The 17,401-nt window shown below is 40.3% G+C and overlaps 1 protein-coding gene across 2 annotated transcripts; it reads right to left on the reverse strand.

Annotated features, from left to right (window-relative positions):
- Window positions 1-1,437: 1,437 nt before the first annotated feature.
- LOC308084570 (uncharacterized protein) lies at window positions 1,438-10,144 on the reverse strand. Of its 2 annotated transcripts, none has more exons than XM_080427265.1 (6): window positions 10,013-10,144; window positions 7,645-7,980; window positions 4,899-5,141; window positions 3,369-3,464; window positions 3,237-3,252; window positions 1,438-3,136 (listed from the first exon to the last, which is right to left on the reverse strand). In XM_080427265.1, the coding sequence occupies exons 1-6, from the start codon at window positions 10,056-10,058 to the stop codon at window positions 3,073-3,075; spliced, it is 801 nt and encodes a 266-aa protein (XP_080283391.1). In that variant the 5' UTR covers window positions 10,059-10,144; the 3' UTR covers window positions 1,438-3,072. The 2 variants fall into 2 exon arrangements, with proteins under 2 accessions (XP_080283391.1, XP_080283390.1); XM_080427264.1 differs by having other exon boundaries at window positions 3,369-3,467.
- Window positions 10,145-17,401: the final 7,257 nt, after the last annotated feature.

A 17,401-nucleotide genomic window follows, 5' to 3' on the forward strand; every position in this document is an offset into this window, starting at 1 on the left:
AAAACACATAATTTTATACTACTCCTTCCAATTTGATCCAAACCATGTTGAGGAACAAATGCCACCCTTTTAACATTGGCCTGTTATAGCGCCACCAGCAGGTCTAATTTAGCAAAACAAATGTTTTTAACAAAATGCCTCAAATCATGAATACAGTCGGTGTCCGATTGTCATGCAAGGCCTAAGAAGAAATGGCACCCTTTTCACATTTGGCCTATTATAGCGCTACCAGGAGGCCACAATAGCCTACCTGACCTGGGTGAGACCTGTGCTCCGAGGAGCACTTTTTCTAGTATTTCATATAATATTGCTTTGTTTTGTTTTAACCTGTACAGCACTGTGGTTGAGCTAGACATGTTTAATGTACTCATTTTGAGTTGAGTTGAGTTGAGTTATCTCTGCTGTCCGGCAGCAACCAGCTAACTCCAAAATGTTCATTTTTCAGGAAATGACAAAAAGAAAAAAAGTGGAGTTAGGAGGTTTTGTTCATCATTGATAAGAACAGCTGAATGCACCTCCAAGCTCTCAATGAGGTTGGAGGTCAAAAGGGGGTGGAGCCTGGAGTCAGCAAAACCAGCTAACTCCACCCCCTTTGGCGGACTTAGCTGGTTTAGCAGAAAGTTTGAGGATCCAATGGAGTTAGCTGGTTTTGTCAGTTGCACTTTTGAACTTTTGTTCAATATTTTTTTAATCAACAGTCACACACAGACGTAAAGGGTGTTCAATGGCCCTGATTTATGGAAAGAAATGCAAAAGAGGAAAAATGGAGTTAGCTGGTTTCTGCTGGACAGCAACGATATGTAAGTAAAAAAGTATTGTCATAATAACGGATGTTAGAACAGCGTACAGGGTATACAGTATATAATGTGAATATATATACAGCAAAGTAATTACAGTTTAACTACAATTAAGGTTGTCACGGTTACAAAATGTATTAATTGTCACACAAATAATTAACGATTTAATTGTGTTTTTTTGCACTGGAACATATAGATAGTTTGCCTTTTAGGCTTTGTAATAAAAAAGTGACGCGTTGTAAGCTTGTAGATCAGCTATTTTTGCTATTTTTGGAAAATGTTAGAAAATTGTTAACAGCTTTCATAATGCTTACACCATGAATCAAGATGAGATGTGATTTTCCTGTTTCTCTGTCTTGTCTGCATACATGTGCTGTTATTTTCACCACACTTTGGCCCAGAGGCCGCTGAGCCTCTGCTCAGGGTTGGAGAATGTCAGTTGGTATTTCAATTTCAAAGGGGCCTTGCCAATGTCTCGATTAGGCTTTCGTTGTCTATATTCGTCTATATTCCTTAATAATTTGATCACCCTTCAGGATCTGAAGGGTGACACCCCCCCTGCAGAATTCAAAGGACTGACCAAGTCTCAACCACCATGGTTGTTACGATCCTTAGTCTAGGGAATGAAAGGACCGTGACATCAGGTTGAAAAGCGAATTGTTGTTTTATTGAATGACCTTCTTTTGGTTTCTTTTAAGTTTAAGAGGAATTTCAATACAGCATTTTACAATGGATGCACTTGAATTTTACATAATGGACAAACCCCAGATGCAAACAAATAAATAAACAAAACAACCTACCTATCCTTACTTTTAACCCTCTAACTATCCTAACCTACATCAAAACAAAAGTACAATGAGAATCTAAACTAATCTGTTCTAATCTAAATAAGGCAAAAGGTTTGTTTACAAAAAGCTGGCACTGGTGGTTTGTAATACATACCACAGGGTTGCGTTTGAAACTATAGGACAACAGAAAAATAGCAGGTTCACAAACTCAAAATGTGGGCACCTGTAGAGCACAGAGGGCTACTAAACTTTTAGCACCCCTACTGCAACCCAGCACTCAGAGGACAGCATGTAACACACTGCAAATTCACACAGCTGCTCACAGCTCTTAAATAGGAGGTCTTCTTCAGTGATTGGTCCAGGATGATTGAAGGTGCCTAGCCAATCAGTGGCAGCCAGGTCTCCTTCACAGCAGGACCTGAGCTGGGTGAATGCATGTCATGGTGCATACCAATGCAACAGTGAGTACAATAAATAAAACCCTTATATAGAACACAAATATGTAACACCCCCACCCTTAAATCAAACATCTCCCCTGATGTTTGTAACATTTACAAGAGGTACTGGATTTACGTTGACAGACAGAGTCCCTCTGATTTACGCTGAATTACGCTGATTTACGACATTCACACACAGATTTACACTGAATTACACAGATTTACGCTGAATTAAGAAGTAGCCTCAACTACTCAATCGAGCATTACCTGACCCACAGGCTTAATTGACAAGTAGCCTCAACTACTCAAGCATTACCTGACCCACAGGCTTAATTGACAAATAGCCTCAACTACTCAAGCAAGCATTACCTGACCCACAGGCTTAATTGACAAGTAAGCCTGTGCAACAGTGAATACAATAAATAAAACTCTTATATAGAACACAAATATGTAACAATGGTGCTTAAGATGTTACAGTCTGGGGGCACGGTGGTGCAGTCGGTAGCGCTGTCGCCTCACAGCTAGAAGGTCCTGCATTCGATTCCCGCCGAGGACGCTGTGGGCGCTGGGCGCTGGGGATGAGTGAAGACTGAGAGAGGCCTGGTGTTTCTTCTTATGAGCCATCCCATTGCATCTAAGATCGTGCATGAACGTTTTGGTGCAGCTTGTTTGAGCAGTTCACAAGATTAGCCGGTAATAGCCGCACGTGCACACACACACACACACACACACACACACACACACACACACACACACACACACACACACACACACACACACACACACAGGCCGAAAACATAATCTCTTGCCTATAGGGCATAGCAGAGGCGGCCATTTTGTGGTGCCATAGATTATGGTCATGATTCCACAGGAGCTTGGATGGCTTGGTTCCAGGCTTTAAAAAATATATATAAATATTTTCGGAAATCTCTATGGGGGAAATTAATGGGCTTTCTATCTGTGGCACCATAAAATGGCCACCACTGCTATGCCCTATACTAGCCTGTTGGCCTGGCAGAGATCAATGCATCAAGGGCCCACATGATTGGTTCAAAGATTGCGATCTTCTTGATCCTCACTTTTATGGTAGGATACAGCTGCATGGGGAGTGGGACTATAAATGAAAAGACACATGTTTAGCAGCCAGAAGCAAACAAAACAAATCTACTACTCTCATTTTGGAGAATATATACATAAAGCAATAATGTGCTTACCTGCCATCAGGTCGACCTGTAAAAACAAGGCCACATTCCTTAAAAAAAATGTGCCATGGTATTCTGTATCTTTTATGGAGAGTTGCTGGGTGATTGTAATTGAGATGTAATCTATCTAATAGTACTACTCACCTCTATGATACAGAAAGAGCAGCAGGATCATCACCAGTAGAACCACAACAAGTAGTCCTACAATCAGTCCCACAAGTAGTCTAGAACTCTGTTCCACTGCTTACAAAGAAATGGCATTATAAGTATAAGGACTGAAATACACTGCTGTGCAGTCACTGGCAGAAAACATCTATGATTTCATTATTATTATTATTATTTCATAAATTATGGATTACATTTGGAATTTTTTTTTGAACTGGTGGTATAACCATGGGAGACCTCAGAAACATTCTTTTATGATAGCTCCTAAATGAAAGAGGAAGGTTTGTCTCAAGCAAACGATTCAAGGCATTTTGAATCAGCACTTCTACCGTAGTAACATTTTGAGATAACATCTTGAATTGTAACACAGCACATGAAAATTAAGTTATTGTCAGTAATGTACTGTAGCCTACTGTATTTATAATCCTGTGCCACTGCCATAGGTATTGGCATAATACTGTTTATTATTACTGTCTGACCAGGGGTGTCACAGGGGGGGGGGGGTAAGTGGGACTGAGTTACTAGGTAAGGGGGGCCTTAAAATAAAAATAAAACGTCATTTTTTGTCTTTTTTAAAGAAAAAAATCATAGGGGGGCCCATAGTGAATCTTTGTCCCCAGGGCCCAGAATTTGGTGCTACGCCCCTGTGTCTGACCACTCCATCACTCAGCACTTAACCATAACCATAATCATACATCCAGTGTTTATGATTTTAGTATTGGCTTCCTTAATCACTTAAGCAACTGGTTCTCAACTTGTGGGCCGGGGCCGGGGCCGTGATGATATTGCAAGTGGGCTCCCAAATAATTGGCAAAACATGTTATTGATAAAATAACATTAATATAAACAATATACATAATAATAATGTAAAACAAATTTCGCATGGTATGTTTTCTTTAAAACATTGTTGAAAAATGAGTTTTCATTGTGATAAATAGGAACTTAAAGTATATTGATCCAAGCCAGAACACAATCGATTGATTGATTGATTGATTGATTAAAATAAGTGGTCAGATGGGTGGGCGCTTTTTGTTGTCCCTGATCCAGAAAAGGTTGAAAACCACTGGCTTTAGCCCTATATAACATTTAAAAAAAAACATAAATAGCCATTATGCCAGTTTGGCGAAAATCTTCAGAAAATAGCCGATCTACAAGCTCACAACGAATCACGTTGTGACGAATTGTGAGCTTTTTTTTTTTACGATTTTTGCTTATAATGGCATGCCCTAAATATTGATGCTAGGGTGTATTGTATAGGCTAATTGTTCTCCCAGGTTAGGGTTTCCAGCCAGCGCATAACATACGAAGCCGTCCTGTATTTGACAATAAAATCCTTTTTAACCAATATGGGATGTGATCTAATTTAATTGTCATAATTTTCATGAACTTTGGTGGGATTGATCAGTAGGCTGCCAGACAACTCCAACCGTACAGTATGTCTGCTCATGCATAGCCATAACTGTTTGTCAAACAGTATGAAACATGTATCCAAACACTCAGTTTACTTACGCTGAACATTTAAGGAGTAGGGTTCTGACATCTGGGATCCATAATGTGTTGTCGTCACCTGACAGGTGTAATTTCCAGAGTCTGCAGACACAGCCTCCTTTACCCACTGAGCACCTGTGTACGTAGAGCTGTTTCCTCTGTACCAGGTGTAGATTTTAGCTTTGGCATCACTGCTGCAGTTCAGAGTCACTGGGTTGCCCTCAACAACATCTCCTGGTGGATTGACCGAAATGTTTGGCTTCTCTGTAAGGTCAAGAAAGGCACAGAAAGAGTCATTAGTTAGTATGTCTTTATCAGAGATTATGTTTTCGGCCCTGTCCGTCCATGTGCCCGGTCTCTTTAGAAGTATTTACCCTCTGAGAAGAGGTGGAGGACAGAGACCGGGTTCTATTACAAAGGGAGGCTTATTGGATCCATTCCCTAAATACAGAATTCCCAAAGGGATTGAATGAAGAATAATTATTGAATTGTTTTTTATGAAGTGTTTTCTATGAACCGTTTGTTTTGGTTGTGGTGTTTGTGGAAACTTTAAGAATCTTTTAAAAAAAAAAATACTATGTTTAATGCTTAATGTAAACATTGATAGTATTATGAACGGTAAGTGAATTATATTCACCAATGAGAATCAGCTGTGCATAGCTATATATGTCACTTCCTGTTTGATGTATTCTAGTTTGAAACGCTGAGGAAGGCCGACGTGCCGAAACGCGTCCGTTTCTCTAGATAGACTGTCTGCTGCGGCTGTTCATCTTTAAAAATAAATCAAGAATATATCTGAAGAGAGTGCGGATAATCCTTTATTGTATGTATTCTCAAGAATTTGCACCCAGTTAATCTCAAGAGACTACTTCTCAAGACTCCCCTTGAGTAGAGCACGCCTTCTCCTGACGGTATTATCCGGTAGGAGAGCTGCCTTCATTGTCTCTGTCGGTGAACAGTTACTCTCCGGCACCGCTGGGCTGATCGGTGAGAAACATTGCACGCACACTTCCAGTAGGCCAAGGAAGAAAACTCTTGCTCAAACGTTTCAAATCAGCCTCATGGTGGCACTATAACAGTCAGTTTAACATTTTGGCCGATAACTCTTGATCTGTAGGTTGTATAGTTAGAATCAGAATCAGCTTTATTGTCACAGGTTTGCAGAGGTGGAAAAAGTACTAAATTTTTTTTACTTTAAAAGTATCAATACTGCAATGTAGAAGTCCGAAATTCAAAATGTACTTGAGTAAAAGTATGAAAGTATTGGTATCAAAATGTACTTATAGTACCAAAAGTAAAAGTACTCATTATGCAGAATGTGATGTCCCATTACACAAGTTTTCAAATGTATAAAAATATTTTGAAAATAGCCAATCTACAAGCTTGCAATGCGTCGCATCGCGACGCATTGTGAGCTTGTAGATCGGCTATTTTCAAATGGACGAAATGTATATAGGGCTGAAATGGTTAATGTATGTTTTGTAATAATAATCGAGATAGTAAATAAAGTTTTCAAATAATTGTTGTGAGATATTTGCCTCTGAGATGTAGTGGAGTAGAAGTAAAAGTACTGAAAATTGGAAAACTCAAGTAAAGTAAAAGAATACCTCAAAATTGTACTTAAGTACAGTACTTGAGTAAATGTACTTAGTTACTTTACACCACTGCAGGTTTACAAGTGTAAAACAGTGGGTGAAATTAGCTCTAAATCGTTTTTGTGATTTTCATAAGAGAAAGGTGAGAAAAAGAATGGTGAGTAGCCTAACCTCGCCAAACAGGTTAGACACATTACTCATTATCATCTCTATCTTTCCTTCTAGAGAAATACACACAGCCTGCTTGGGCATGCATGTTTTTTTGTTCATGGCAGCATACTGAGTATGCCGTAGGCTGGGGGTCTTTTCTTGACTTTATTGATTGTCAACAGTATAGAGAGACTAGGAAACAGGGAGAGAGAGAGATTGTGCAGGCCAAGTGACATGCAAAATCTATTGTTGCAATGTGACAGCTCTGTTTAGACATGTCTTTATTCCCTTTTGATTGTACATACTTGTCATAGTTTTGATCAGTGGTGGAAAAAGTACTCACATTTTGTACTTAAGTAAAAGTATCAATAGTGCTAAATACTCTGTTACAAGTAAAAGTCCGGAATTCAAAATTGACTTGAGTAAAAGTACAAAAGTATTGGTATCAAAATATACTTAAAGTACAAAAGTAAAAGTACTCATTATGCAGAATGTACCATTTAACAAGTTCAAAATGTATACAAATCTTTTGAAAATAGCAGATCTACAAGCTCACAATGCGTCGCATCGCAACGCATTGTGAGCTTGTAGATCTGCTATTTTCAAATGGCCGAAATATAGAGAGAGCTGAAGTGGTTAATGTATGTTTTGTGATAATTATCTAAATCTAAGTAACTAGTAACTAAGACTGACAAATAATTGTAGTGGAGTAAAAGTAGGCCTACAATATTTGTCTCTGAGATTTAGTGGAGTATTGTAAAGTAAAAGTATTGAAAATGGGAAATACTCCATTAAAGTAAAGATTCCTCAAAAGTGTACTTAAGTACAGTACTTGAGTAAATGTACTTAGTTACTTTACACCACTGGTTTGGATTGTCCTCGTTCACATTTGCTTTAACAATGTAAACATCTGTTTTCTCATGCCAATAAAGCCCCTTTGAATTGAATTGAGAGAGTCAGGAGTTGACTTACAGCACTTACTGTATAAATGGCAGTCAGAGGCACACATTGTGATAACATACCTACGGTCAGCTGCAGTTTGTTGTAGAACACAGGTGTTCCTTCAGAATCATTCGCACCACCACACCAATAGGTCCCGGCATCCTCCCCTCTCAGACCGAAGACGTTGAGCGCCACATTCCTCCGCACAAGATCGTCCACCATTGAGAACCTCCCGCTGGTCGCCAGGGCTCTGTGTTTCGTGGTGTTCACAACTCGGTGACAGCTGGATCGATGTTCTCCTTTACAGAAGAATCTCTGCGCACTCGAGTCATCTCCGTATGGACACTGGAACCGAAGATTGTCTCCCAAGTGAAATGGCAATTTCCTCTCCTTGAATTTCTGTTCTGCATTCATAGCTAGATGTAAATAGGAAAGAAAAAAGAAAGAAAGAAAACAAACATAATTTATTAATATTGTGCCATTTGACAACATATTTTATTATTAGTGGGAACTGAATCTACAAGTTCTTCCAACCACTAACAGTGGTTCTCAAAGTGTTCCAGGGACTCTAATGATTCCTTAACTCATTCACTGCCACTGACGTAAAAAACGTATTTTTTCCCGTTTACCAATCCTGCCACTGACGTAAAAAACGTAATTTTTTTTTTTCCGTTTTTTTTCAAATTTGACCCAAAGACCAAGGAGATATGATTGTTTAAAGATCTAGACTCCCATCCACTTCCTTGTTAACTTAAAACTTTAAAATTCTGTATCTCGGCTCCTGAGTACTTTCGATGAAAAATCTCTGGCAGTGGGCAAACGCGGCCAGCAATAATTGTGGCAGTGAATGAGTTTTAAAGGGGTTCCAAAAGGACCCTTACATGTTCTATGCACAATTTATTTATTTATTCATTCATTCACTCATTTTTGTTTTTCCACTCCAGAAATGACAGTTAAGTAAAATCTCTCTCTATTCATTTCTTTCCTATTTGCTGTTGTTAATATTTTGCTGATATTAATTTAAGGACATAAACATACGCATAAACAAGTGAGGTTTATAACACCCCATGGGCTCATTATGGAAACCAGTGATTACACTGGGGACTCGAGGGTGTCGTGGGAACAGCATGAGAAGTCAGGATGTGGTCAATAACAAATGACATGCATATTATGTCAGTGACCTTCAAACACAAGCCTATGCCTCCTGGCAGAGAACCACTTCCTTCTCTGCAGCCGCATCTCTGCAAGTCTCTGCACGGACATAAACTGAACAGGGAAAATGTTCAGTTCTCTAATTCATGTCAACTGTAGATTGCATTATGAGCATGCATGTGTTTAAGGAGTTATAAGGAGTGTTGTGTATTTGAGGCAGTAAACTGCGGGTTGCCAGGCTGGTTGGTTGTAATAAAGTAGAGGAGAAGAGACGTCCGGATCCATGTTCAGAATCATTCATTCAACAACAACAAACAGCATCATATCAGAGAACCAGGGGCAGGGAGCCCCTCAGCTCCCCCAGCCTCACGGCGTGGTCAGTACTCTCTCACAACAAGTCACATTTTACAGTCAACTCTTATACTCTAGGTAGCTCACGTTACAATACAAGCGGGTGGGTGGGGGTCAGTGAGAGCCCCCCACCTAAGTCCTTTGATCAGTGTCTCTATCTGTATGCATCCTGCCTGTCAGGAAGCTAGGCTTGATGTCATCAGGTTAACAATAGAGATGCAAATCACCATTCACACCTGGCAGCAGGCTTCCTCTTGAACAACATGTCAACATTAACATCATGTGCTTGAATAGCCCAGAAGTGCAGACAGTTAGACTGTGTCTGTCTACAACACATGGCTACTCCTGACTGTAGTAAAATAACTTCTATCATTTATATCTGGTTTTGACTTGCATACTGTTCATAAAATATAAGGAAATAAGGGCCAATATACGACAGGAGAGATAAAAGTTTTAGCCTAAGAGTTCCAGTAACAAGTGGCTTGACTAATGCAAGAGACTAAGCGAAAGTGAAATATAAGGCTCTACAAAAGGCTCTCTTAAACAATACACGTTTGCTAGGTTGTATTTCTTCACACTAAATCCATGTACTGAACTAACATGATGTGTACCTAGGAAGCTCAGTCAGCAGAGCACTCTCTTTCCGAAGATGAATTAAATACACAGGACCACAATGGAAACAAGCCCTTAGCGTAATTTTTTGGTATCCTTTTAGCATCATTGTATAATCGTACCCCTGTACTATTTGCAAACTGTTAATAAAGTATTCAATCCATCAATCAATTCCATCAACTTACCAAACAATGGCATTAGCCAAATGAAAAAAAAAATGCCAATCAAGATATATTTTCTGTGATTCTGGAATATTTAGCAATCACTATACAAATTTTGCTTTCCAAAATGTATGTCTAGTGTTTAGTGAAAATAAGTAGCTTTTTTTATTACCTGTCATTGTGTACAGCAGAGTCAGAGAGAACAACAGGAGTCTCATGTTGGCAGACTGCTGTTAGACTGTCCTCTTTGCTTTCACTTTTGTGTCCTTACATTCATGCTGCTGTAAACATTTAAACCCAACCCATTCCTTCCCGCCCGCCCTCCCAACCTCCCTCCCTTCAGAGGTGTCTCAGAATCCTCTTTATTGTTGCAGGAAGATAAGACAAAGAAACAAGTGGTGTGTGTGTGTGTGTGTGGGGTGTGTGTGTGTGTGTGTGTGTGTGTGTGTGTGTGTGTGTGTGTGTGTGTGTGTGTGTGTGTGTGTGTGTGTGTGTGTGTGCGCGTGCGTGCGTGCACACTGACAGTATGAGGTCAGATGAGGTCTGCATTCTGCCTTCTAGTTTTACTAATAGTAGTACAAGACACTGATTCTGTGCGTGGATTTTTTACTTAGGTAAAAGTATCAATACCACAATATAGAAATACTCGGTACCAAATACTCTGTTACAAGTAAAAGTCCGGTGTTCAAAATGTACTTTAAGTAAAAGTACAAAAGTATTGGCATCAAAATATACTTTATATATATAAAGTACCAAAAGTGAAAGCACTCATTATGTCCCATGCATTTCCCAACTTCGTCATGTATAAAAATCTTTTGAAAATAGCAGATCTACAAGCTCACAACACGTTGCGACGCATTGTGAGCTTGTAGATCCGCTATTTTCAAACACCCAAAGTATATATAGGGCTGAAGTTGTTAATGTATGTTTTGTAATAATATTCAAACTCTTCAAAGTAACTAATACAGTTTTCAAATAATTTAGTAAAAAGTACTAAATGTGTCTTTGAGAGATAGTGGAGTAGAAGTAAAAGTATTGAAAATTGGAAATACTCCAGCAAAGTAAAAATACCTCAAAATTGTACTTAAGTACAGTATTTGAGTACATACATGTACTTAGTTACTTTACACCACTGCGTGAGTGTGTTTGTTATGGTAACATAAAATACTATTCTGTTGGCCCGGATCGCTGGCTCGTCCGGGCACCTACTGTACACCTTGGGGCACCTACACCTTGAAACCTGAACTCTTACTGTGAGCCTCTTTGCTTTCACTTTTTGTTTAACATTGGCAGTTACTAGATCTGAACTCATCACTTACTGGAAACTCCCTCACCAGTTAGAGGCAGACATACTGATCTGAGAGAGAGAAAGAGAGAGAGAGAGAGACAGACAGACAGACAGAGAGAGAGAGTGAGAGACAGACAGACAGACAGAGAGACAGAGAGAGTTTTTGTCAATATAAAGTAGACCAGGGTGGTTTCCTTTATCCACCTGTTTCCGCGGGAATTTACTGGGACACACAGGCCCTATGCCAGAGATGGGGACTCGAGTTAGGGACTCGGACTCGAGTCGCACTCGAGTGGCCAAAAACGAGACTCTCGACTCGACTCTGACTCGCCCCTCAAAGACTTGAGACTTGACTCGACTCGAGCCTCAAAGACTTGAGACTTGACTCGACTCGAGCCTCAAAGACTCGTGGACAATCTTTATTTTATGTTTATTTTTTGGACAAATAAATGAATGAAATGCCCAAAAAACTTCCACTTCCCTGTCCCCCCCCCCGCAAAGAAACCTCCGCTCCAGTGCGCGTTGCGCGGAGCCGGCTTCAGTCAAGCTGTTTCATGCTGCTCAATGTGCTCATTAACGTAAACATGGAGAGGCGAGCGCAACAGCTGCTATGTGTGTGGCCGCCGCGGCCTTTCATCATAAAGTTTAAATATAAAAACTTCGAAATTAAACAAATATGTTTAGCTCAGAATCAGCTATATAACCTCAGTTATCTTGGCATATGCTTACATTTTTTATAAGATGGTCGGATCATCTGTGACAGCACGTTTAGGAAACATCAGATTTTCATTTCGTTAAACCCAGCTGGGTGAATATTCAACACTTCACCACGGTAAACGCTACGCTCATGTAATGTTCACTGCATAAAAGCTGTGGTTCTCAAACCTTTTCAGGCCGTGACCCCCCAAAAGAATCATATTTGAACTGGGGATCCACATTTAGACAGTTTTTTGGTGCGCAACACAGCCCTCGTTTAAGTGAATTGCTTTCACCTGCTCTGCTGTTGGACTGCTGTGCGGAGTCGAGTGTGCGCAACAGGGCATATCTCCGCCAAGCCAGGGTGACCTACCCAGGCCCATGAAATTCATATGCAGGCATAGTAGCCAATTAGAATGAAATCTGCAAAAACTGACTCATATACTGATACAGAACCATACTGGCTATATATTATCGCTGTCGGGTGGAAATCTTGTATGTTCCTTTTTTATTATTATTTAAAAACAATTAAAAATCATGAAAATAGCCAATCTACAAGCTGTAATTATTAATAATTAAGAAATACTATATTTTAAAGAGTGAAAAATCAACTAAAGTCATTATTAGTGCAAGTTCAATCACATTTCATTTGAATGAAAATAAATTGTGGGGAAAATACATAAAATCTCTAATCTGTGAATCTAATGTGATTTATTATGACCCGTCTATACTTTTAAATCTATGCCCCCCCCCCCATTTTTTTTTTTTTTTAAAAAGACTTTAAAAAGACTCGAGACTTGACTCGGACTCGACCCTCAAAGACTTGACTCGGACTCGACTCGACTCAACCCTCAAAGACTTGAGACTCGACTCGACTCGAGCCTCAAAGACTTGAGACTCGACTCGACTCGAGCCTCAAAGACCCGAGACTTGACTCGGACTCGACTCGACTCAACCCTCAAAGACTTGAGACTTGACTCGACTCGAGCCTCAAAGACTTGAGACTTGACTCGGACTCGAGCTCAGAGACTCGTGGACATCTCTGCCCTATGCACAAGCCTGGTGGGGGACATATCCGTCGGAGGCACTGCATATGTATAGCCTACAACCGGAACTGACACCCACTCCGCTGGAAACTTGTGGATATCTGTTTGTGGGTGGTGGGGTTGCTACTACATTAGGACAGCTCACCTACTGTCAGTAATCACAGTATACAATATGTTACAGACTGTTTCAGGAAATGTTCTGCTATACTTATCAGAGGTGTTCACTGATATAGGCCGCTATTCACCGCCAGCTCCCCCAGCCTAAACCCTACCCTAAACCTGTGAAATACGGATAATGGAGCTGCCCTGCCCCAAAATGTTATTGTAGCACCTGCTCTACCCGTCACCCATTATGCCGACACCGTTATTTGCGCGTGGAGGCGTGCCCGTGGGCGTGTTGTTGCTACAGTGGTTGTACCTTGATAATGTCAGGGGTGGTACCCCTCTGGTGCCCCTGTGGTACCACCTATTTTTGTGGTACCGCTTTTTTCTATGTGGTGCCACTAGATGGCGGTAGAGAGCAACTAATGCCCAGACACAGGCATGTTGTGTCTATTTGAGACAGGGCTGCTTTCAGTCAACAGATAGAAGCTGCAATTGAAGCTGAACTTGTTGAGAAGTGAAACAAATAATTGTATGGGTTATATTATCAAGATGTATTTTGGTAAATTGCACTCAGTGGGCTATTAAATATAACCCTCAGGAATGAAACATTAAAAAAAAATCATGTGTTAGATTAGCCCTTTAAAGTTATTTCAATGGGTACATTGAGTGAGCTGTAATCTTTAAATTTCATAGATATTGAAAAGTAGTCAAATATAACTTTCTGTGGAAACAAGTTCCCAGGACAGGAAAAAACTCAATACAATAACATCTTTCAGTCAACAATTAGAAGTTGTAATCACTTTTTGGCACTTGTAAACCTGCATTTTATGGATGTACTGTATGCATATTGCCACTTTAAAGATAGGCCTACAGTATTTAAATTGGTAAACAAGATTACTATACTTAAAGTACCAAAAGTAAAAGTACTAAAATGTTTGAAAGTAGCCGATCTAGCTTGTAGATCGGCTATTTTCAAATGGCTGTGGTATAAAATAGGGCTAAAGTGGTTAAAATGTATGTTTTATAATATAACAATTTATATCTGCAAAGTAACTAAAGTTTTCAAATAATTGTAGTGGAGTAAAAGTACACTATTTGCCTCTGCAGATGTAGTGGAGTAGAAGTAAAAGTGCAGTAATACTCCAGTAAAGTAAAAAAAACCACCTCAACATTCTCCCCAAGGTTCTAAGCAACTCAAACAAGTATCGTACCCTGACCTCCAACCTTAGAGAACCATGTCACTAACCACTAAACTACCGGTACAGTTGACATGATGGCTGTATGAGATTAGAAGACACTACACACAGAATGGGGCATCTCACTTCCAGCTGAAACAGTGCAATGTTACTTGAGTAAAAGTAAAAAAGGTATTGGCATCAAAATATACTTAAAGTACCAAAAGTAAAAGTACTAAAATGTTTGAAAGTAGCCGATCTAGCTTGTAGATCGGCTATTTTCAAATGGCCGTGGTATAAAATAGGGCTAAAGTGGTTAATATGTATGTTTTATAGTATAACAATTTATATCTGCAAAGTAACTAAAGTTTTCAAATAATTGTAGTGGAGTAAAAGTACACTATTTGCCTCTGCAGATGTAGTGGAGTAGAAGTAAAACACACCTCAACATTTTTCCCAAGGTTCTGCGCAACCCAAGTGGGTATCGTCCCCTGACCTCCAACCTTAGAGAACCATTTCACTAACCACTGGACTACCGTACCGATACAGTTGACGTAATGGCTGTATGAGATGCAAACACACTACACACAGAATGGGGCATCTCACTTCCAGCTGAAACAGTGCAATGTTACTTGAGTAAAAGTACAAAGGTATTGGCATCAAAATATGCTTAAAGTACCAAAAGTAAAAGTACTAAAAAGTTGCAGATCTAGCTTGTAGATCGGCTATTTTCAAATGGCCGTGGTAAGAGAGAGAGGGAGATTTTAGGTAAGGGGGAGGGGATCTTGAAGTGAATTGATCTACCAAGCCAAAACAGGTTATGCTAATGCACACATCCTGTCGAGGAGGCTGTCTGGTCTCCCCAGAACATGTAGGCCTGTGACAAACAGCCAAAAAGGGCTTTAGTTTTTGAGATACCCCTCCCGGAGGTAGGACCAAACACAACATAGTTTTTCTTCATCTCTAAGGCCTCCCATACATGAAATGGATTGTTGTATAAAAATATTTTACTGCAAAAGTGGTGAAATTGATATAAAGTTATACACCCCAAACTAAAAATAAAGCCTGGCCGTCTGGGGGTTGAGGCATATAAACTCATGTAGATTTACAATGGAAGCTCTGAGAGGTTTAAAACTTGGCATACTTGAAGCCAGGACTTCCCTCTACATTCTAGAAACACACTTGGGTACGGCTTTGGGAGGGGGGACAGTGGGTATGGGATCAGATCACTGCCATTAGTCCTAACTTCAAATAAAGGTTTCAGAACCTTGAAAAACTTTTTTTGCAATACTGAAAACTTGTTTCGAATCTCTGAAAAAATTGTGGAATCTTCGAAAAAAAAGTGTTGATAGGCCGAAAACAAAATTCAAAACTCTGAACAAATATTTTACATTGTTTCGCCAACACATTTTCAGAGTTTCAAATTTGTCACAAACACACTTTCAGAATATGCATTTTGGCACTGTTCTCCTTGGGTATTATTTTGTTTTACATGTGTGAAACCTTGTAAACTTCTGACTTAAAATAAAGGGTCCAAAAGGCTTGAAAATGATTTGCAAGACTGAAAACTGGTTTTGAATCTTTGAAAAAAAGTGTTGATAGGGGGCGCCAGAGAGCAAGCTATGGAGTAGACGTGTTTTAGCTGAGCTCTCCAGAACTTTTCAACAAAATATGCTTTAAAAAGGCAATTCCGTTTAAAATTTCACTTCTACCTATTGTTGTGGGTGTCACAATTCACTAAAAGGGACCAACAGATCCATTGCGTGTGCATAATGACAGCGAAGGGGCGACGTGGGTCTCGCCATGGTGGCGAAGCCACACCGAGGCCTAGTACACCGGGCGGATCCCCGAGCTCCCATGCTAGCTCTACTGGGGAAGACGCGGTTGCGGCCCTGGCATCCGTTGATTTCAGAGAGATGCTGCTTACGTCGCTACGTGGAGACATTGGTGACATTGTTAAGTCTGAAATCAGAGATGCAATTTATAAAGAGATAGCGGGACTTAAAACAAGTGTTGCCGCCGTGGAAACGGGCTTACAGTCTCACATTAGCTCGGTTGCTATAGAGCTAGCCACGCTGAAAACTACTGTGGTCGGCGTGGAGGGGAGCCTTTCTACGTGTTCAGACGACATCACAGTCCTACAACAGGAAGTCGCACAGCTCAGCGTGGAGTGGGACTACCTATTTAGAGTCTTAGATAAAATGGAATTCGGCCCGTCGTTTATCACTTGGATCAAAATTCTGTATACCTCACCCACAGCCTCAGCACGCACAAACTCCCTTAGATCAGACTACTTCACACTACACAGAGGGACCCGGCAGGTCTGCAGCCTCTCCCCATACCTATTTGATTTAGCCATTGAACAGCTAGCTGTGGCTCTGAGAAAGCAAAACAATATAGCAGGCATTACGAGAGGTCACCTATCACATAAGGTATCTCTGTACGCAGATGACCTCCGGCTTTACATATCTAACCCTCTAACATCCATACCGGAACTCATACAGCTTCTACAGTGTTTTGGGAGACTGTCAGGTTACAAACTAAACTTCTCTAAAAGCTTACTTTTCCCTATAAATGATCTGGCAACATCCCTTGATTACAGTAACTTCCCCTTTAAATTGGAGCGTCAATCCTTCACCTACCTAGGTATCAAAGTCACTCAGTCATTTAAAGATCTATATGATTTGAATTTCAAGTTATTATTGGAACGCACCAAGCAAGATCTCCAAAGATGGTCGCTCCTCCCTATTACATTGGCTGGTCGGGTGAATACGGTCAAATGACAGTACTGCCGCGTTTCCTATACCTATTTCAAATGATACCCATCTTACTTACCAAAGCTTGGTTTAGGAAATTGAACAGTCATATTACTACTTTTATTTGGGGCAATTCAGTTCCACGGATTAAAAGAGCTAGCCTGGAGATGCCTAAATGTGAGGGGGGAATGGGCTTGCCGAACTTTTTGTTTTACTATTGGTCAGCTAATATGTCCAAATTGAATTATTGGCTTTCCATGCATGAGACTGGTCAGGGACCAGCTTGGGTCTCGATGGAACTCAATTCTGATTTGTCAATCCCACTGGTTTCTGCCTTGAGCTGTCCTTTGCCCTTTGGCTCCGCCCTACAGGGTGTAAACCCGGTGGTTAAACACACTATTAAAATATGGTTCCAATTCAGGAAACACTCTGGCCTCAACAAGGCAGGCACGCTCCTTCCATTGGTTGGCAATCACCTGTTCCCCCCATCACAGA

Source organism: Gymnoscopelus braueri, assembly GCF_963280865.1.
Source record: "Gymnoscopelus braueri genome assembly, chromosome: 4".
NCBI lineage: Eukaryota > Metazoa > Chordata > Actinopteri > Myctophiformes > Myctophidae > Gymnoscopelus > Gymnoscopelus braueri.

Excerpts from the sequence above, each read along its gene's own strand:
- LOC308084570 (XM_080427264.1), bottom strand. The coding sequence starts at position 10,058 with ATGAGACTCCTGTTGTTCTCTCTGACTCTGCTGTACACAATGACAG. Across the intron at positions 5,142-7,644 it reads CAAACTGCAGCTGACCGTAG|AGAAGCCAAACATTTCGGTC; the intron begins GTATGTTATCAC and ends TTGACCTTACAG. Across the intron at positions 3,468-4,898 it reads CTACTCCTTAAATGTTCAGC|CAGTGGAACAGAGTTCTAGA; the intron begins GTAAGTAAACTG and ends TTTCTTTGTAAG.